Below are 20,613 nucleotides of genomic sequence, written 5' to 3' on the forward strand. Positions count from 1 at the left end.
TGATATTTCTTTTTTCCATGGATTTATTATTTTCTTATTTCAGATATACAAAAGTGATATAATGATATAATGGACGCCATATTCTTAACACCCAAGTTAAAAATTAAAACATATACATTGAGTTGGATTTACATGTGTACCCTTTGCTGAATGCATTCCACTTACTCCTGCCCAGAGGGAACAATTACCCTGAATTTGTTTACAGATGAGTTTTTCTAAGAGTTTTATAGTTTTAACTCTTTTACATTTAGGTCTTTGATCCATTTCGAGTTAATTTTCATATATTGTGTGAGGTAGGGGTAAAATTTTATTCTTTTGCATGTGGATATGCAGTTGTCCCAGCACCATTAGCTGAAAAGACTTTTCCTTTTTCATTGAATGGTCTTGGCACCCTTGTCAAAAAATCAGTTGGGGGCTTCCCTGGTGGCACAGTGGTTGAGAGTCTGCCTGCCGATGCAGGGGACGCGGGTTCGTGCCCCGGTCGGGGAAGATCCCACATGCCACGGAGCGGCTGGGCCCGTGAGCCATGGCCGCTGAGCCTGCGCGTCTGGAGCCTGTGCTCCGCAACGGGAGAGGCCACAACAGTGAGAGGCCCGCGTACCGCAAAAAAAAAAAAAAAAAAAAAAAAATCAGTTGGTCACAGATGTATGGGTTGATTTCTGGATTGTTATTTCTATTCCATTGATCTTTATGTCTATCCTTATGCTTTATCACAGTGTTTTGATTACTGTAGCTTTGTAGTAAATTTTGAAATCCGTAAGTGTGAGTCTTCCAATTTTATTGTCCCTTTTCAAGATTGTTTTGACTCTTCAGATTTCTCTGCACTTCCATATAAATTTGAGGATTAGCTTTGCCATTTCTGCAAAAAAATCATCATTGGGATTTTGATACGTATTGCATTGACTCTGTAGATTGCTTTGAGTAGTATTGCCATATAGATGAGTTTTTATATATTTGCCACTTATGCATTTATCTCTAATATATACTTGCTTTATGTGTTTTAAAATGTTCTATAATGGAGTTACACTAACTTTTCTTCCTGTGGCCTGCTTGTTTTTGCTTAGTGTATTTGAGATTTGTTTATATTGTGGTGCAGAGTTCCAATTGCTTCGTGTTCATTGCTGTATAGTATTTCATTGTATGACCAAACAGAGTTCTTTATACATTCTCCTGCTAGTGCATATTTTTTAAAAATTTTATTGGAGTATAGTTGATTTGCAATGTTTTGTTAATTTCTGCTGTATAGCAAAGTGATTTAGTTATATATATTATTATATATATTCTTTTTCATATTCTTTTCCATTATGATTTATCACAGGATATTGAATATAGTTTCCTGTGCTATATAGTAGGACCTTGCTGTTTATCCATCCTATATATAATAGCTTGAATCTGCTAATCCCAAACTCCTAATCCTTCCCTCCCCCACCCCCCTCCCCCTTGGCAACCACAGGCCTGTTCTCTACATCTTTGAGTTTGCTTCTGTTTCATAGACATGTTCATTTCTGTTATATTTTAAAAATTTATTTATTTAATTTATTTATTTTTGGCTGTGCTGGGTCTTTGTTGCTGCACGCGGGCCTTCTCTAGTTGTGGCGAGCAGGGGCTACTCTTTGTTGTGGTGTGTGAGCTTCTCATTGCGGTGGCTTCTCTTGTTTCAGAGCACAGGCTCTAGGCACTTAGGCTTCAGTAGTTGTGGCATGTGGGCTCAGTAGTTGTGGTGCACAGGCTTAGTTGCTCTGCGGCATGTGGGATCTTCCTGGACCAGGGCTCAAACCTGTGTCCCCTGCATTGGCAGGCAGATTCTCTACAACTGCACCGTCAGGGAAGTCCCTGTGTTATATTTTAGATTCCACATATAAGTGATATCACACAGTATCTGTCTTTCTCTTTCTGATTTACTTCACTTAGAATGATAATCTCTAGGTCCATCCATGTTGCTGCAAATGGCATTATTTCATTCTTTTTTATGCCTGAGTAATATTCTAGTGTGTGTGTGTGTGCGTGTGTCTGTGTGTGTATATCACATCTTTTTTATCCATTCATTTGTTGATGGACGTTTAGGTTTGTGTGTGTATCACATCTTTTTTATCCATTCATCTGTTGATGGACATTTAGGTTGTTTCCATGTCTTGGCTATGGTAAGTAGTACAGTTATGAACATAGGGGTGAATGATCTTTTTGAATTATAGTTTTGTCTGGGTATATGCCCAGGAGTGGGATTGCTGGATCATATGGCAACTCTATTTTTAGTTTTTTGAAGAACCTCCATACTGTTTTTCCATAGTGGCTGCACCAGTTTACATTCCCACCAGCAGTGTTCCCTTTTCTCCACACCCCCTTCCTGCTGGTGGATATTTAAGTTGATTCCAGTCCTTCATAAAAATAAAAATATTATTTCCAGGTTTTAAATTTATTTTTTGTTTATAATAAAAATGTATTATACAGTGTCTTTTAAAAAAAACAAATAATTCCACTATGGACAAACCTCTCCATGTCTCCTTGGCCACATCTGCCCAAGACAAGTCTCTGTAACATGTGTAGGAGTGGAATTATTGAGTCAAAAGATTATGTACATTTTCAGCTTACTAGATACTGTCAATTTGCTCTCCAAGGTAGCAATTTATTCTAACTTTGAGTGGGCTTTCTAATGTTAAACCATCCTTGCATTCCATAAATCCTTCCCTATTGAGTCATAACATCCTATTCTTTTGAAGAGATGCTAGATTTGCATTGCTAGTATTTTCTTAGCCTTTTTGAATCTAGGCACATAAGTGGGATAGATTTTTTTTTTCTTGGCTTGTCCTGTACAGTTTGAGTACTATATTTTTTTCCCTCTGTAAGCTGATATAGCTTATAAAAGATTCAAATCATCTTTTTCTTGAAGATTTGGCAAAACTCACCTGAAAAACCATCTGGGAAGGTGCCTGGTATGGCGGCTAGATCTTTGACCATCATTTCCATGTTTTTGAAGGTTATTCACTTTTTAATGACTTGGTTTTCTTAGATTTTTTTCCTATTTTATCATTTTATACAGTTAGTGGTATAAAGTTGTATATATGTATTATATGCTTATCCTTTAAAATATCTCCCTTGTAAGAAATTGTTGGTTCCTCTGTCATCCTTAACATTTATTTGTGCTGTCTTGCCAAAGGTTTTCCTCTTTTATGGGTGTTTCCAAAGATCCAGCTTTTTATATTATTTCGTTATTGTTACTGTAGTTTCCCGTTTCATTAATTTCAGATTTTCTTAATAATGTTTTCCCTTGACTTTCCTTGGGTTTATTTGTCCTTTTGTGGGTGCTTGAGTTGAAAGCCTAACTAGTTTATTTTCAGTTATTTTCCTCATAAATTCACATAAGGCTACATAGTTTCCGAGTACTTTCTTTGAGTACATATTTCATTTATATGCAGTGATCTCCCTCCCTCCATAAATGCGCTTACAACTTTGAATTTACCTCTGAGTACATTTTTGGTTACATCCCAAAGGTTTTAATTTGCAGTTGTCTTATCATTCAGTTCTAAATGCTTTGTAATTTATGTATGGCTTATCTCTAACTCATTTAACACTTCCACCTATGTAAATTTGAGGAGCTACATGTCATCACTGATTTATAATTTTATTGCATTGTGGCTAGTGAGTGAAGCCTGAACGTTTTTTTTTTTTTATGCTCTAATTCATGGTCCTTTTTTGGCGATGGGCTCTTAGTGTTTGGACAGAACGTACATTCTTTATTTGTTGGGCACATAGTCCTGTACGTATCTATTTGCTCATGTTTGCTATTGCATTATTCATCTCTTCAAGATCCTTATTATTTTGTCAGTTTGGTCTTTCCATTTCTGAGTTAGCTTCAGCATCCAGCATCACTGTAGTTCTGTTCATTTCTCCTCATGGGTATTTTAGTTTTAAACATTTCAAAGTGATGTTATTAGTTAGGGACAAAGTGTGTATTTAGGGTATTTGCACTTTCCAGAGCACCAAAATGCTTTGGCCCCTCACAGGTCCTTGGTGATGGGAGGTGGGGCTCTGTTCTAGGACCCTGTCCCTCTCAGCTTGGTGCTGATGCTGACTGTGGTCTGGAGGAGCTCCTAGATGTCTGGAACTTTCTATCACCGTGGGAACTGGCCAGATCTGGGCCCACGTCCAGGTTCCACTACTTACCACCTGTGTGATCTTGGGTAAGAAACCTGGCCCATTTGAGCCTCAGTTTTCCCACCTATCCATTGGTGCACTGTCAGAAGGATTGAGATTGTACGAGCCAAGCATACAGTAAGTGCTCAATAAATGGGGGATGGATGTTATGGAATCCTATGGAGGGTCAAGGCAACTGGAGATGCTTAAGAGTCTTGGTGTTCCTGTTAGTGGGTTGAGGCAATTCCTCAGGGCCTTCCTCTTCCAGGAATTCATCAGATAAATCCCTGTCTGCCACCACCTGCCCCCAACTACAGCCAAGAGCATCTCAAGGGAGGAACCTCAGAGCTAAGGGTCACACACTCAAGGAGGGCAAGGTAGATCCTATTCAGACACCTTAGCCTCAGTGGGCTTGAGTGAAACAGAGAAGGGAAATAAGAGATGCCTTCTTAGAGGAGCTTTGAGTACTGGGCTTTGAGGACTGAGTAGAGAAGCCCTATGGGCAGAGAAGACTGTTGATAAAGTCTTGGATAATTTAGGTAGGACCAGGCTTGGGTTAGACTCTGACTTTTCTATCCCTTTGGTCCCCCAGTCTATTACTAAGAAGAGGACCCCTCCACTACTTCTTGAATTCAGAACTCAGAGGCTGCTAAATGTAGTCCTTTACACGCTATTTCTTCACCTTCCTCTCTTTACTGCCTGCTCTCCCCACCATCCCACAGGGGGGAGAGAATGAGGGACTTTTTTCCCATGTCAGCTCTGCTATCACACCCACTATCCCTCCCTCTCTACTGTCTTTCCTGCTTGTCTCCCCTGATACTCATCTCACAATTTTAAAAAAGCCTCAGTCTGTAGTTAATGTTTTCCCCCATTTTCCTGGATTTGGATGCTCTGTTTTCTTGACTATACTTGCCTGAGACTTATCTATTATGCTGTTTTTAAAGAAAGGTTTTTATTCTGTTAATGCAAAAGAACCTCCATCATGCCCAATTAGTTACTTGAACTGAAAGTTTGGTTCATATATTTTAAAAGTTGACTTGTTCTCAGAATCTGTTTTCTTAGCAACATGTTCAAGGCTACGTTTTCCTCTGGGTATCCCTTTGGCTGCACCCCACAGGTTTCGTTACATAACGTACTCTCTGAATTGTTCAGTTTCAAAAATGTGTCATTTCTATGTTGATTCCTTCTTTAACTCATACCTCATTTAGAAACATGTTTTTAAAATTTCTCATTGTAGGCCTTTTCAGGGGAGTCTATTACAGAATCTAATCCTGGGGCCAAGATCAGGTTATCTTGTCTAATATTTGTTTCTTGAAATTTATGAAGATCTCCACTGCTGGTTTTTATTAATGCTGCTGTTTATAAATGTTCCATATGTGTTTGAGAATTTTAGGAGTGGGGATATAGGGTTTGGTAAATCTATTTGACTGAGCTTATTAATGGTGGTGGTCACTTTTTTAAATTTATTTACTTACTACCAGATCTGATTGCTTCTGAAAGGGATGAATGACCCCACTCTTTCCTAAGCTGGGCCCCTTCCCTAAGACCCTCTCTCATCCCTGGAGCATCTCTGTGAGAACAGGGGTAATCTTTCCTCCATCTCAGGGTCTTAAGCCAGATGGGGAAGGGACCCAAGCATGGGTATAGACCCAGAATGGCTCACCCTCCATCCTCTAGGGTCTGACTCTGGCTCAGAGGAGGGTCCACTCACTGGGTGGCCTAGAGCGTGGGGAAGAATAGTGCTTCCAACCCAATTCTTCCGTCCACAAACTCAGCTTAATCACTGACCCTTCTGTGGGCTGTGGATGAGACTGGCTGGGGTATGAATCCCAGGTCCACTTCACACCACTGTGTGACTTTGCAGCGGTGCCTGCCCTCTCTGTTTCCTCATCTATAAATTGGGTTGGCTCCCACCTCAGAGGGCTGGCCCTTATCAACAAGAGTAACTATTATCAATGAGGCAGCCCCTGCAGGGCCAGGGCTTGGGGTTTGCGTTCAAGCTCTCCAGGCCCCCGGCTGCCCCAGGGAGATGGGGTAGACGAGGTGGGGGCTTGACAAAGACTCCACCACTGGCCGGGGTCAGACGATCTTCCTTTAATACAAAGTCGATTTATCTACATACACAGAGGTGGGAAAACCACCCAGCTGCTTCCGTTTGAATAAACAGTGTTGAAAGCAACGGCAGATCTGCTCTTGTACAAAGAGAAAAACTTACTTGCTCAGGGGTGGGGGGGGGGGGCATCCCAGCCTTCTGCCCCGAAACTTGCCCCATGGTCCCAGGGGGCGGAAAGGGTCCCTGATCTGGGCCAGCACGTGGCCTCTCTCTCCCCGAAGAAGTGAGAACCTCCCGTTTTGTTCAGTCCTTCTCCTCGGGTTGGGAGACCGGGGGATGGGGGCTGAGGCTGCGGGGAGGGGGTCGCTGCCATCTCCTCTGTGGCAGCGCCCAGCCCGTGGGCTCGAGACCTGACGCTGGTGGGCCCGAGTCCCCCCCTGCTCCCCACCCTCACCCTCCTGGATATGTCTGAGAATTTCATTATAAAAGAAGCAAAAAAAAAAAAAAAAAAAAAAAAAAAAAAAAAAATATCAGGAGCAAAAGGTCCTATTCTCGAGTGAGGCACACCTTCAGATGGTAAGAAAAAAAAAAGAAAAAAGCAAGCCACAGGGGCAAGCCTAAGCCCGCGCACGCCTGCCAACACAGCTGGCACACAAGAACGGCTGCTACAGTGAAAAAATAGACTGTCTGTGAACAGAATAGGAATAAGCCAAGTTTTTCTTTTTAAATTCGTTGACTGTCAAGTCTTCTTTTTTTTCCCCCGTTTGTTTCTTCTTTAAAAAAAAAAAAAGGAAAAAAAAATTACACTATTTAAAAAAACAGGAAATGTCACTGGATAGTTACACTGCGTTCGAAAGAGAACTGCATGGGGTCCCCATCCCCGGCGCCCTCCAGGCTGTGGGGCAGGAAGGCTCCCCGGGGAAGGACGAGGGCCAAGTTCACAGCCCCCGCCCTCCTCCGGTTCTGGGGAAGAACCCCCGTTTGCTCACCGCCTCCCCCCTCCCCCCACCCCGGAATCTCTCGTTTTGGAATCTCGTTCTGTAAGGAAATGAGGAATGTGCCGAGTAGCGAAGGCGACGGCCGGTCCAGGGGGGTGGGCTGGGGCCACGCGGGGGTTTGGGGCTCGAGGGGCCGCGTCGCTCCCGGAGACCCTGCGGAAACGCGGCCGCCGCCTCCTGCCCCGGCCGCCGGGGTCCAGGCCTCGGGGCCCGCCTGGCACGGGAGGCGTCGGGGCCGGTGGAGTCGGGCCGGGCCGACAAGGCTCTAGGTTGCATAGTGGTCAAAGCTCCCGAGGTACTCCAGAGCCGCCTGGTAGCAGAACTGGTACTCGTCCTGCGTGGGGGAGGGGAGGGGTGGGCCTCTGTCAGCGCCTCTCCTGCTCTGAAGCCTCCCAGGGCTCCCTGGGACCCCCCAGAGCAGCCTGCGCCTTCGCTGGGCTCTCCCCTCCTCATCCGCCTCCTCATCTCTTAGGACGCGGCCGCTTGGCCATCTCCTGCGACACCCCCTGGGGGGCTGGCAGGCTGCCACTCCAGCTCTGTCTCCCCAGAGATGGGAGAGTTTGGAGGACATTGGTTTTTCTTTTGCTTTTAATTTTCTTTTTTTTTTTTGGCCGTGCCACATGGCATGTGGGCTCTTAGGTCCCCAACCAGGGATCCAACCCATATTCCCTGCATTGGGAGCGCAGTCTTAACCACTGGACCGCCACGGAAGTCCCTGGAGGACATTGTTAAGATGTCCCATGTGAACTCGATGGAAGGAAGTCCCTCCCTGCTCTGGGCCTCACTTCAGGATTCGTGGCCAGCGCCGGGGGCCTGGCTGAGCCTGACCTTGCTGTGACTCTGGGGCCGGGATGGACGCATCCCTGCCCACTCCAAGGGACGCTTCTCAGCTCCGGCCTTCAGCGTACTCTTGGGTCAGCCCAAAGCAGGAGGGGCTGAGGACCTTCCACCCACAAGCACCCAGAGAGCGGAGGGTGGCTGTGCTCATCTCACAGGGGAGAGAACGGAGGCCCGGGCCAGCACCGGCATGGGGCCCGGCCGCCGCCTCCCGTCCCGCCCTCACCTCCATCTGCACCATGGCTGGCCTCTGGGTCCGCAGCATCTTCACGGTCTGGAAGATGTCCACCACGCCTTCGTACCGCATCCGCTCCAGCACGATGCTGAGCGTGATGAAGACACCCGTCCTGCCCACGCCGGCGCTGTTGGGGAGAGAGCGGGGGTTCAGGGGCAGGCGCCTGGGGGAGCCTGAGCTAACTGCCCGATTCCCGCCCCTCCTGCTCTGATGCCTCCCGGTGATGGAAAGAGCCCAAACGGGAGTGCCTGAGGCCGTCCTCACGAGGCCTCGGTTTCCCTAGCCGGGCCACGGGCCGGGGCTCGGGGAGCAGCTCACCTGCAGTGGACAGAGATGGGGCCGTCCTGGCCAAACTGTTCCTTGGTCTTGTGCACTTGGCCGATGAAGTCTATGAAGCCCTCCCCCGACTTGGGCACGCCCTGTTCCGGCCAGTCCGTGAACTGGAACTGCCGGACAGTCCGGGACTGTCCATCCTGGAACAGAGAGAGAGAGAGGGAGAGGGAGAGGGAGATTTCCGCCATCCACCCTGACGACTCCTTGTCCTACACTGTCTAATGGCGCCATCTTTCACTGAGATGCTCCAATCTCGTCTTCGCCACCCAAGGATGCCACGCTCATCCTCCACACCATCCTCCAACTTCACCATCCAGTGACACCACCTTCTATGGCCATCGTTCACCCCCTCCACCCACCAACTGCTCCTCTCTGCACAGCTCCACTCCCATCCACCACCGCTGTCTGCCATCTTCCATCCTGTGCCGTCCCCCAGAGTGCACCCAACATCTGCCCTTCTTGGTCTCCCATCCTCCAGCTCCCTGGCATCCTCCACTCTGCACCATCTCAGAATACAAGAGCACCGCCCCATACCATCACCTTCCAGTGGTGCCATCTTCCACCCCCCACCGCTGACTGCTCACCGTCTTCGACCACCCACCAGCGCCATCATCTACTATCCTTCACCACCCAAGGGCGCCATCTTGCACCAGCCACCACCGGAAGCTCACCTTCTACCCGTGCTACCCAACACCGTTACCTCCTAACTTTCACCACCCACCGTGGGTAACTCACGGTCCTGGAGCATCCCATGATGCCGCCTCCCACTGACGTACTCCATCCCTACCACTCAGCCACCCTTCTCGCCAATCCCATCTTCCCACGACCCAGCAGGGCCATCCAACATCATGGCTCTCTGCCACCCTCCATTCATCACGACCCAATGGTACCATCTTCCATAATCCGTCCCTAGTAATTCAGCACTCTTCCCCATCTAAGGACCATCTTCCACTGACGTTCACCACCCTCCTTTACTCATCATCTATCTACCTTTTCCCAGTCACGGTCTCTACATCAAAATGGTGTCATCCAGTGAATTCAGCACTCTTCCCCATCTAAGGACCATCTTCCACTGACACCACCCTCCCTCCTTTACTCATCATCTACCTTTTCCCAGTCACGGTCTCTACATCAAAATGGTGTCATCCAGTGATGCCGCCTTACCCTGATGGTCTCCATCCTCCACCACCTAACACTTCCTTCCTCCAATCCCACCTTCCTCTACCTTACACCATCAACAGCACTGTCTACTACCATTGATCGCTGAATGTTCGTCATTCTTTACTCTCTCCAAAGTCATTTCCCATTGATCGTCTCCATCCGCCACTGGCCAAACATCTGCCCTCTCCAATCTCATCTTCTCCACCCATTGCTGATAACACATCACCCTTCACTAACCTGTAGTACCATGTTCTGTTGGCATTCTCCATCCTGTTATCCACACGTTCCAATCTCCAGTCCCACCTTCCTCCCATCCAACCCATCCTTGTTTACCACCCACCCTCCTCCACTACCACCCAACAGTAACATCTTCCACTGATTCTCCAATCCCCCCATTCCACCGATCCAACGGCGCCATCTTGCACTACCCACGCATGATGACTAACGATGCTCTTTATCCATCAGGCTTTGCCACCCACTGGCAACATCTTGACTGACATTCCCATGCCCCGTCATGCCACCCGTGGATTCTCCGCTCTTTTCCATCTACAGCTCCGTCGACCGCCACCCGGCACCATCGATCCATTACCTCTCCCTCAGCCCGCTTTCAGCCCTCTAACGCTACTACCCTCCGTGGGTTGTTGCTTCCAGGGAAACGCCCCACTCACTCCCTTTAACGTGATCGCCCTGGGCCATGTTCCCTAGTGAGTGGTGTGACACACGCTCCAACGGGGATGCCATGGGGTCAAGGCCCTCTCTTCCACCCACTTGCTGGTGGGAGTGATTGTCCAACTGGCCAACTCGCTCCTCTTCCACCCAACCCTGGGGGCTTTTCCTTCCCCTGGGCCTTCGCTTCTACCCCCAACTAGGGAAGCCCTCTCCAGACCACTGGCGGAACGGTGAGCAGCCTGTAGGGTCCGGCCCGGGTTCTGGTCCTTCCCAGCACTCCGTCCCCAAACTCACCCTGGCGTCTGTGACCTTGAACTCCCGCAGGATGTACTGAGGCATGTTGTATTCCGCCATCGGATCCACCACGAAGTACTGGTAGCGGGCGGAGCGCTCGGCCGGCCAGTACTGGTGACATTTCTCCTGTTGGGGAGGTGGCCGCCGTGGTCAGCCCTGCCCCCCACCCCTGGCCCAGCCCCTGCCCCTCCCGCCGTGGCCCCCGGCTCACCCGGCCCATCTCCCGCAGCTTGGTCAGCATCACCACGATGGTCGAGTTGTTCTCCCAGAGCATGCGCCAGAAGTCCTCCGTGGTTTCCGCCAGCGGCCCCTGTGTGGCGATGTAGGCCTTCTGCTGCCTGCGGGGCCGGGTGTGTGAGTCCAGGGCCACGGGGAAACCCCGGCCCAGGCATCATCTCCCTCCCTGTCTGGTTCAACCCTCCAAATAATCCCATTTTCCACATGGAGAAACCATCAGCCTGAGAATAGGTTCCCACTTCTCCAGGAGGCTGCAGGACTGCCCGCACTCAAGTACCATTAAACTAGTTTCCGTTGTTTGCACAGGCCAAGCTCTCCCTGGGGCTATGCATAGGCAGTGCCCCCGCCTTGGAACAGCCTCCCTTGGCCAGGGTTTCTCAACCTCGGCACTACTGACGTTCGGGACTGGATGATTCTTTGTGACGGGGCCGTGTTCTGTGCACTGTGGGGTGCTGAGCAGCATCCCTGGCTTCTGCCCACTAGATGCCAGCAGTAATCCTCCTCCCTCACTCCCGTTATGACCATCCAAACGTCCCTAGATGCTGTCAAACTTCCCCTGGGTGGCAGAATTGCCCACGTTGAGAACCTCTGATAAAGAAGGACAGATAGAACCATGTTACGGACAGCAGCCATCAGTTAAATACATGTCTAAAGAGTCCTTCCACCTCAGCTGTGACTGAGACTGGCAAGGTCTGTCTAGCTCTCTCCCATGCAAGACTGGAGGCCCCCCGAGGGCAGGGCTGGGACCTTTCTGGAGCCTCAGCATCGCCCGGCAAAGGCCAGGGCCCCTGCAGCGGCCAGGGGCAGGTACCTGTAGCCATCAATGAAGCTGGCGTTAATGTAGTCGGAGCCCTCCACACCCCGGATGGGCTGCAGACAGACCCGTGTGCTCTCGTAGGGCATGATGTTGACCAGGCGGTTCTTGAACTTGTTACAAGGCAGATTGGCACTGATGAAGCGGGACGTGTGGGCTTTGGAGTTGGCCAGCCGCTGTGGGGACGGGGGGACAGGGGGCCACCATCAGGACAGCCTCCGGCTGGGAACCTGCTTTCCCCAGGGATGGGGTGGGCTGTGTGTTTTCAGCCAGGGCGCTAACAGGGGCCTGGCAGGCAGGGCAACACCAACCCCCCACCCTCTGGTCCCCTTAACTCTGGTCTCCCGCTCAGCCCCCTCCCCCAGCCGGCCCACAGCACCCTCTACCCCCCAGGCCACCTTGAACTCGAGTTCCATGCCGGTGACGTGCTCGCCGGGCTCCACCTGGGTCAGCTTCTGGATGTAGGCGTAGAGGCTGCGGGCAGGCACCTCCGTGTTGCCGCAGCCCACGGCCTCCAGCAGGGCCTCGTGGATGAAGCTGTACTGGTCCTCGGTCTGCACCATGTAGTTGCGCTGGGACCGCATGAGCGTCACGTGGCCGTACACGTCCACCGTCTTCTCCGGCTTGATCCGCTCAAGCATGGCGTCGATGACGATGAAGCAGCCCGTGCGGCCCACGCCAGCGCTGCGGAGATAGGCAGCGTCACCAGGGCCCCGCCCCGGGAAAGGGGGTGGGGTGGGTGCGGCGGGGAGCAGGGGACTGGGACAGGGGTACCTGCAGTGGACCACGATGGGGCCCGCGTCCGGCGGGTTGCAGGTCTTGACTCTCCGCAGGAAAGCCAGGAATGGCGTCGGGTACTCGGGCACCCCGTGGTCCGGCCACGCCGTGAACTGGAACTGTCGGACCTCCCGTTTCTCGCTGGAGCCGTTCTGGGGGCCAGAGGGACACCGCCAGTCACCGCAGCCCACCACCCACGTGCTGGGGGCCACGTTCACGCCTCCAGACCGCCACTACTCCGAGTGCCTGACTCAGGTGCCCGGCTGCCCCGGGGCTTGGGGGTGTCTCTGCCTGGGAGTTTCACTGGCATCTCACACTCAACGCGGCCAGCACTGTGCCCCCCACTTTCTCCCCAAACCCGCTCCCCCCATCTCAGCTGATGGCGGCGCCATCCTTCCACGCACTCTGGCTGGAATTTAGGAGTCGCCCTTGACTCCCCTCCCCTGCCTTCCCACATCCAAGACATCAGTCAGCACCGTCAGCTCTGCTTTCAAAGTCTACCCCAAGCCCACCCACTTCTCACTCGCCTCCTCCATGGTGACCACCCTGGTCCAGCCCCATCATCGTCCATCCAGACCAGAGCAGTCACCCTGGTCCCCGGGCATCCTCACCGCAGTCTATTCCCCCCACAGCAGACAGAGGGCACTGGTGAGCACCCAGGTCAGGTCCCGCCCCTCCTCTGCTTCCTCTGCCCACAGCCCTCCCTGGGGGTAAAAGCCCAAGTCTCCCCTGCAGCCCACAGAGTCCTGCACGGCCTGCCCTGTCCCCCTCCCTGCCCTCCCCTCTTCCCTCTCTCCCCCTCGCTCACTCTGCTCCAGACACACAGGACTCCTGGCTGTTCCTAAAACACCCCAGGCACAGTCCGGCCCCAGGGCCTTTGCACGAGCTGTGCCCTCTGCCTGGAATACTGTTACCCCAGACCTCCTCCCTTCCTCACCAACTCCAGGTCCTCTACTACCCACACTATTCTTCCCTGTTTTATGTGTAAGATTTCCTGTCATTTTACATATTTATTGTCTGTGCCTTGTCCACTAGACTGTAAGCCCCACGAGAGCAGGACACTTTGGGTGTCCTGATGCCCAGGTAAGGGTCTGACACACAGTGCGTGCTTAAAGTGTGAATCAACTGAAAATCCGTACTCCCTCGTGTCCGTTGACTGTCTGCTGGCACCTGGGCCAGATGTATGCTTAACGTTGAGAGGACCTGGCTGGCGGCCAGGGGAACACTGTGGTGCCAGGAGCACCTCTGCTCCCCAGCATGACACTAAAAAGTGTCCCCTGTCTCCCAAGGCACTAGAAATAAAAACAAAAATAAACAAATGGAACCCTAATTAAACTTACAAGCTTTTGCACAGCAAAGGAAACCATAAACAAAAAGACATTGTACAAAAAATATCTGCGAACGATACCACCGACAAGGGCTTAATTTCCAAAACATACAGACAGCTCATACAACTCAACGACAAGAAAAACAAACAACCCAATGGAAAAATGGGCAGAAGACCTAAACAGACGTTTCTCCAAAGAAGACATACAGATGGCCAATAGGCACGTGAAAAGATGCTCAACATCGCTAATTATTAGAAAAACGCAAATCAAAACTACAATGAGGTACCACCTCACACCGGTCAGAATGGCCATCATTAAAAAACTCCACAAATACCAAATGCTAGAGAGGGTGTGGAGAAAAGGGAACCCTCCTAACACTGTCGGTGGGAATGTAAATTGGTGCAGCTACTGTGGAAAACAATATGGAGGTTCCTCAGAAAACTAAAAACAGAGCTACCATATGATTCTGCAGTCCCACTCCTGGGCATATATCCAGACAAAACTATAATTCAAAAAGATACATGCACTTCTATGTTCATAGCACCACTATTCACAATAGCCAAGACATGGAAACAACCTAAATGTCCACTGACAGATGAATGGATAACGTAGTACATATATACAATGGAATATGACTCAGCCATGAAAAACAACAAAATAAGGCCACTTGCAGCAACGTGGATGCAATTAGAGATTATCATACAAAGTGAAGTCAGAAAGACAAATACCATATAATATCACTTATATGCAGAATCTAATGACACAGATGAACCTATCTACAAAATAGAAACACACTCATGGACGTACAGAACGGACTTGTGGTTGCCAAGGGTGGGGGGGGGTTGGGGGAGGGAAGGAGTGGGAGGTTGGGGTCAGCAGACGTAAGTTATTATATACAGAATGAATAAACAACAAGGTCCTACTGTATAGCACAGGGAACTATATTCGATGTCCTGTGATAAACCATAATGGAAAAGAATATGAAAAAGAATGTATATTTATGTATAACTGAATCACTTTGCTCTACAGCAGAAATTAATACAACATTGTAAATGAGCTACACTTCAATAAAAAAATTTTTAAAAAGTGCCCCCAGACATTGCCAAATGTCCCCTGAATGGCAAAATGCCCCAACTGAAAACCACTGATGTACAAGGACACACGGAACCATGTTATGCACAGCAGCCATCAGTTAAATACATATCTAAAGACTCCCTCTGCCCCAGTCTCGACTGCCCACTGTGTCTTCCATCCAAGACTGGAAGCCCCTTGAGTGCATGGCCAAGACCCTGCCAGGACCCTGCCACAAACCCAGGCTGGGTGAGGCCAGAGAGCAAGGAAGACCTGGTGTCGGGGGCAGAGTGATTGATGGCAAGGGGACAGCAGGTTCACTGCTAAGTAGGATTCTGCTGGTTTGTCCTCCCGCTGTGGCTAGAGACAAGAGCTGTTCCCCTCTGAGTCTCAGTGTCCCCATACATGAAGTGGGCCACCGGAGCATGTGGTCAGCCTGGGTCAACATGGTTTCTTCTCGGTCCCATGGGGAGCTCCCAGGGCAGAAGCTCGTCTTCCTCCTCCACCCCCATCACCCCCTCGCCAGAGCCCCCAGTCCCGGCCTGCGCCCCACCTTGTGCAGGGAGAACGTCCGCACGCAGAATGTGGCCAGCTCGATGGTGTCCAGCAGGGTGACCTGGATGAAGCCGTAGGTCTCTGTGCCCCTGTTGGGCCAGTACTGATCACATTTGATCTGTACCAGGTAAGAGAACAGAGGTGAGTGTGGGCCGGAGCCGACTGAGGGCTTGGGGGGGGCCACAGGGTCCAGGCCTCACCCGTGATTTCTCCTCTAGCCGTGTCATCATAACGATGGTAGCAGAGCGCTGCTCCCACACCATACGCCAGAAGTCACCGAAGGTCTCGGGCAGCGGCCCCTGCGTGGCAATGTACGCATTCTGCCGCCGATAACCATCCACGTAGTTGGCGTTGATATAATCGCTGCCCACGATGCCTATGGCCGGGGTGAGAAGCCAGAGATCAGTGGGGGCACTCTGTCCTTCTAGGCTGGTTCCACCTGGCCCACCACCTCCCACTTCCTGGAAGCCCTCCTGGACTGCCCCAATCTGTCCCCAAGGAAATCGTGCGGCGTGTACTTCATGGTTTCTCCACCTCAACACTAGAGCCATTTGGGGCCACATCATTCTATGCTGGCGGCCGTCCTGTGCATTGCAAATTATTGAGCGGCATCCCTGGCCTCTATACCCTAGATACCACTAACACCCCCTTCCTCTAAGCCGTGACAACAAAAATGTCCCCGGACATCGCCAAATGTCCCGAGTGGTGGAACTGCCCTGATGAGCGTCACTGATGTAGAGGAATAGATGGAAATAGGTAATGGACAGTGGCCATCAGTTAAATACATATCTAAAACTTCCCAGTGGCTTCTGGCTAGCGTTGGACCAGGCCTCAGTTTCCCCGCCTGTCCCCTAGCTAGTCCACTCTGGCCTGGCCCCGTGGCCAAGAGGAGGCATGGGGTCTATGCGCTGTCTGTGGAATGAGGCCGGGCACGATGGAGCCTGGGGCCCCGTGTGCTACCTTCGATGGGCTGGAGGATGACACGAGAGTGGTCATAGGCGATGACGTTGGCATAGCGGTTTTTGGGCTTGTTCACTTCCAGGTTGGAGTGCTCCCACGTGAACTGCTGGCCCGGGTCGATGGACTGCGGGGAAGGAGAGGCGGGGGGGTGTCAGGGTGGGTGTCTGTGGGCCTGGGAGAGTGGGAGGTGGGGGCCAGCTCACCTCGTACTCCTGGGAGAGCTTGAGGCTATCGTTGGCCTTGAGGCGTTCTGTGTGCTCCGCCATGTCCGCGATGGGGATGGGCGGGTGGCTGAGCATGCCTGCGGGAAGAGAAGACCCGCCGGCGTGGCCGGTCACTCGGGGGCCAGCCCGGGGGCCGGGGGGGAGGGCGGGGGGGGGGTGCTCTACAGTGTGAGTCTGCGATGGAGGAGCTGCAGTTAGAGGGAGTGGCGGGGGAGCGGAAGGTTCAGGGCAGCCCCCGTGGGGGCAGGGACCCCAGGCCTGCAGGGCTGAAGGGGGAGCAGGAGGCGGGGGCTCTGAGCTGAGCCCCAGCTCCCCAGGGCCCCCCGCAACCAGCTGGGGATGCAGGGGCTGGGGAAGGGTCAACCCGCCCAGGACTTCAAGCTCCTGGTGCCTCGTGGCAAGAAGCAGGCAAGTGACACAGAGATGAAGAAGCGGATGCAGCTGGCCGGGCTTTCGGAAATACCGTCCCTGGGGCAGGGGCGGGAGGCCGTTACCCCTTTCGGCCCCTTGGGGATCAGAGGGACCAAAAAGTCCTCTGCCAGGTGGAGCTGAGGGACAGGGGAGGGGAGACACGGGGTATGTGTGTGTTGGATGGTGGGGCAGCTGCCACGAACCCCTGACCTCTGAGGGCTCATTTTCTCATCTGGTACATGGGATGGTGACGTCCCTTATCTTTGGAGCCCCCGGGGGGGGGTGGCTGGAGGTCGTGGGGTGGGCCTGGCTCTTTCCTCCCCATATCTGAGCCTGCCTGACCCCTGTCCTCTCCTCTCCTGGGGCCTGGTGGCCATGCATGCGCTCACACATTCGCTCTGCAGCTATAGGGAGACTGACAGCTATGCGCCAGCACCGAAGCGCTGGTGTTAAACCGATAAAGATGTGCCGAGCCAGTTGGTGAAGAGCTGTTGTTCTGAGCACCTGCGTGTTCCCCGCCACCCCAGAGCCCACATCTAAGGGGTCTGAGGCTGGTGTCCATTTGACTGGTGGGTCCCCTATCACATGGGCGATACTTACATGTACATACATGTCTCACCTAGACTCCTGCTCCCAATCTCTCTCTCTCTCTCTCTCTCTCTCTCACACACACACACACAGTCACAGTCACAACCCGCGACCTCAGGGCCCGGCAGACCACACCCCCGCCCCCCCTCGAGAAGCCAGCGCAGGACAGGTGGGCAGAGAGAGAGGAGGCGGGATGGAGAAACCAAGGATGAAAACAAACAGGCGCGAAAGGAAGCTAAGAACAGAGAGACACAGGAACTAACTTTCAAAGTGAAACCCCGGCTCCCTGAGGGGGCTGCTGAGGCCTGAATCTGCAGAAACAGCAAACAATAAATAAATGAAAACACGCGGGGAGGCCACCTCCCCCCGCCCCTCGCTGGGTGCACGCACAGCAGCCGGCGGACAGACGCAAAGGGCAGAGCAACAAGTGAGGGACACGCGGCTGCCTGGGCCCCAACCAGAGAACCAACAGCAGCTGCTGTGCATCCCTCCGGCTGGACATCGGCCAGTCCTGATTTTCAGCTGTGACTTCGAAAAGATCCCAAAGTTTTAGGCTCTTCTATCAACATGTCCCCCCAGACCAACCTGGCCTTGGGTCCCCTGCTGGGGTCAGCAGAGGGGATTTTGGAGGAGAGGCAGGATGGTGAGGGAGAAACTTGGGGGAAGGGGAAGGACATACGGGCCCATGCCATGACCTTTAAGGAGGACAGCACCAATCACTTAAACACACACATTTAAAATCCTCATTTGGATGGAAACAGAATTGATATAAGCTGGTCCAGAGACAGAAAAGAGAAGGGAGTACATTAGGGGTGCCATGAGACCTTTCATGATCTCTCATGGAGGACTGCAGCCATCAATTAAAATAAATGATCAAAATCCTTGTTTGGAGAAACAAGGAACTAACAGGAGACAGTCCAGCAGCATAAAAGAGAGAGAAATAAATATATTAGGAATAGCATGCAAGGCTATATGCATGAGCCCTTCAGGAGGACTGCAGCCATCAGTTCAATATAAATGTTTAAAAATCTCCATTTGGTTGGAAAGAGTTAATATGAACGAGTTCAGAGACAAGAAGTGAAGAGCTGGGTGCAAGCGGAGAGACAGACGTTACCATGCTGTGAGCTCATAAGGACAACAGCAGCCATCAGTTAAATTAAAAATTCCTTATTTGGTGAGAAGCAGCTGGCATGAGCCCGTTAAGAGGGAGGAGGTGAGGGAATGAGAGGATCACTGCACATGATGGAAGATGATCAAGGGCAAGGTCCTGATTCAGTTCTCCCACCAAGCATGGCAGGCGACTCAGCTGAATCCTATTAACCTACAGGGAACTATAAAGAGGCAGGGAGAACATGAGCATCTGCGGCCATGGAGGGGAGACAGACAGAGTGTGGTGGAGGCGGAATTCTTACACTTTGCTAGGGGCACATCCCTGGGGATTGGGAAAAACCCTAACACCCACCACTGAGTGGCCTTATGACTAGAGGTGTGAACAGAAGCAGAGCTCTTTCTGCCAGAAGAAATGAGGATTCAGAAAAGTTTTGCTTTTGTCTTTGTCTGAAAATGTCCTTTAAGCTCCCAGAGAAGACAGCAGCCACTAGTTAAACGCAACTCTTTGAAAGCCTCCCTTAGTTGTAAGCAGAATCAACCCATGACAGTTCCAAGCCCAGAGCCACAGAGGAATTTGGGAATTAGGAACTGAATCGTACCAAGCACAGTTCAGTGGGGGCAGTCCTCGGGATCCACCGAGGTGGCAGCTTCCTCTCTCCCTATGCTACCTCTCCCCTTCCCCCGTTGCCGTCGTCCCTGGCACCTGGGATCAGCACATACCTGGCGTCTGGAAGTTAATGCGTCTCATTTCCACGGGGTCCTTGGGGTGGTGCGGGGCGAGGTCGGCGTTGTTCAGTAGGCATTTGGTGCGGGGCTCTGAGTCCTTGCGTTTACTTTGTAGGAGCAAGCAGACACGCCAACATGTGACCCGGCTGCGTGCAACTGCGGTTCCCACGACCACGCACAGACACGTGTGCAACGGCTGGAGCAGCCAGGCGCCCGCTCACCCAACAGGCACGACGCCACCCCAGTTCCCCTCCTTGGCCTCCAAAGGGCAGGACCAGTTCTTACCTGTCAGGCTTACTGCTCCCGAAAACAGACATAGGTGAGGAGTGCGGGGGGAAAGAAGACAGGTGAGGGTGTGCTGGCCATCAAGGGCCTGTTCTGTGACTGTGGGTGGCTTTCTTTCCCTCTCTGAATCTCAGTCTCCTCCAGGAAATGGGGCTAATCCTTCCTGCGTGGGTCCCCCGCCACATGGAATAACATCTCAAGCCCTCTCTTTCTAAGCTGGGACATGTCCCACATGACCTTGTTAAACTGGACAGAGGCAGCCCCCACCCCAAATCTTGCCGAGTGGAGTGTGAGACTTAACAGGAGTCAAATCACTGGCTTGGTTGGAACCCTAGCCCTGCCATTTCCCAGGCTGTGTGACTTTGATCAGGTGGCTTAATTTCTCTGAGCCCTGGTTTCCCTGTCAGGACCATACAGGGCTTCTGCGATGATCCTCTGAGATGACCGTTCCCCCCTGGATCCTTCCAGACCCCCCTCCTTTTTTAGGAAGCCTTCCCTCCTGTCAAGTGGGGGGGGGAGCAGGGGGCTCACTTCTTATAGAGCAAGATGGCAATAACGATGCAGATGATGAAAACCACAGCCAGCACAGGCCCGATCACCCAGATGAGCCCCTCCTCGCCATCCACAATGGGCTGCGGGTCTGGGTTATCCAGCTGGAAGGGGTCTGAGAAGGGGCTTGCCGCAAATGTCTGCAGGAATGGGGTGGGGGGACCTCCATCAGTGCCCGTCCTCCTCACGGTGGCCACGTGGGTCTTTCTCAAACACAAATCCAGGTCCATCCCCTACTCTAAACCCTCCTACAGCTCCCAAGAACCC

The 20,613-nt window shown here is 51.8% G+C and overlaps 1 protein-coding gene across 8 annotated transcripts in view; it reads right to left on the reverse strand.

The window, feature by feature from the left end:
- Window positions 1–6,713: 6,713 nt before the first annotated feature.
- PTPRS (protein tyrosine phosphatase receptor type S) overlaps window positions 6,714–20,613 on the reverse strand; it is a 64,237-nt gene continuing 50,337 nt past the window's right edge. For 2 of the 8 annotated variants that reach the window (XM_024134051.3, XM_007109320.4), the window contains 16 exons: window positions 20,329–20,486; window positions 19,798–19,809; window positions 19,507–19,619; window positions 17,940–17,987; window positions 16,657–16,754; window positions 16,454–16,577; window positions 15,694–15,869; window positions 15,492–15,611; window positions 12,537–12,691; window positions 12,161–12,446; window positions 11,760–11,938; window positions 10,923–11,049; window positions 10,712–10,837; window positions 8,573–8,727; window positions 8,246–8,381; window positions 6,714–7,516 (listed from right to left, as the gene is read on the reverse strand). In XM_024134051.3, the coding sequence (XP_023989819.1) occupies window positions 7,448–7,516; window positions 8,246–8,381; window positions 8,573–8,727; window positions 10,712–10,837; window positions 10,923–11,049; window positions 11,760–11,938; window positions 12,161–12,446; window positions 12,537–12,691; window positions 15,492–15,611; window positions 15,694–15,869; window positions 16,454–16,577; window positions 16,657–16,754; window positions 17,940–17,987; window positions 19,507–19,619; window positions 19,798–19,809; window positions 20,329–20,486 (2,082 nt within the window). In that variant the 3' untranslated portion in view covers window positions 6,714–7,447. The remainder of the gene's footprint in view (window positions 7,517–8,245; window positions 8,382–8,572; window positions 8,728–10,711; window positions 10,838–10,922; window positions 11,050–11,759; window positions 11,939–12,160; window positions 12,447–12,536; window positions 12,692–15,491; window positions 15,612–15,693; window positions 15,870–16,453; window positions 16,578–16,656; window positions 16,755–17,939; window positions 17,988–19,506; window positions 19,620–19,797; window positions 19,810–20,328; window positions 20,487–20,613) is intronic. The other 6 variants (XM_055081290.1, XM_055081298.1, XM_024134054.3 and 3 more) reach the window with 3 other exon arrangements.

The sequence above is a fragment of the Physeter macrocephalus genome, chromosome 2 (genome assembly GCF_002837175.3).
Source record: "Physeter macrocephalus isolate SW-GA chromosome 2, ASM283717v5, whole genome shotgun sequence".
Taxonomy (NCBI): Eukaryota; Metazoa; Chordata; class Mammalia; order Artiodactyla; family Physeteridae; genus Physeter; species Physeter macrocephalus.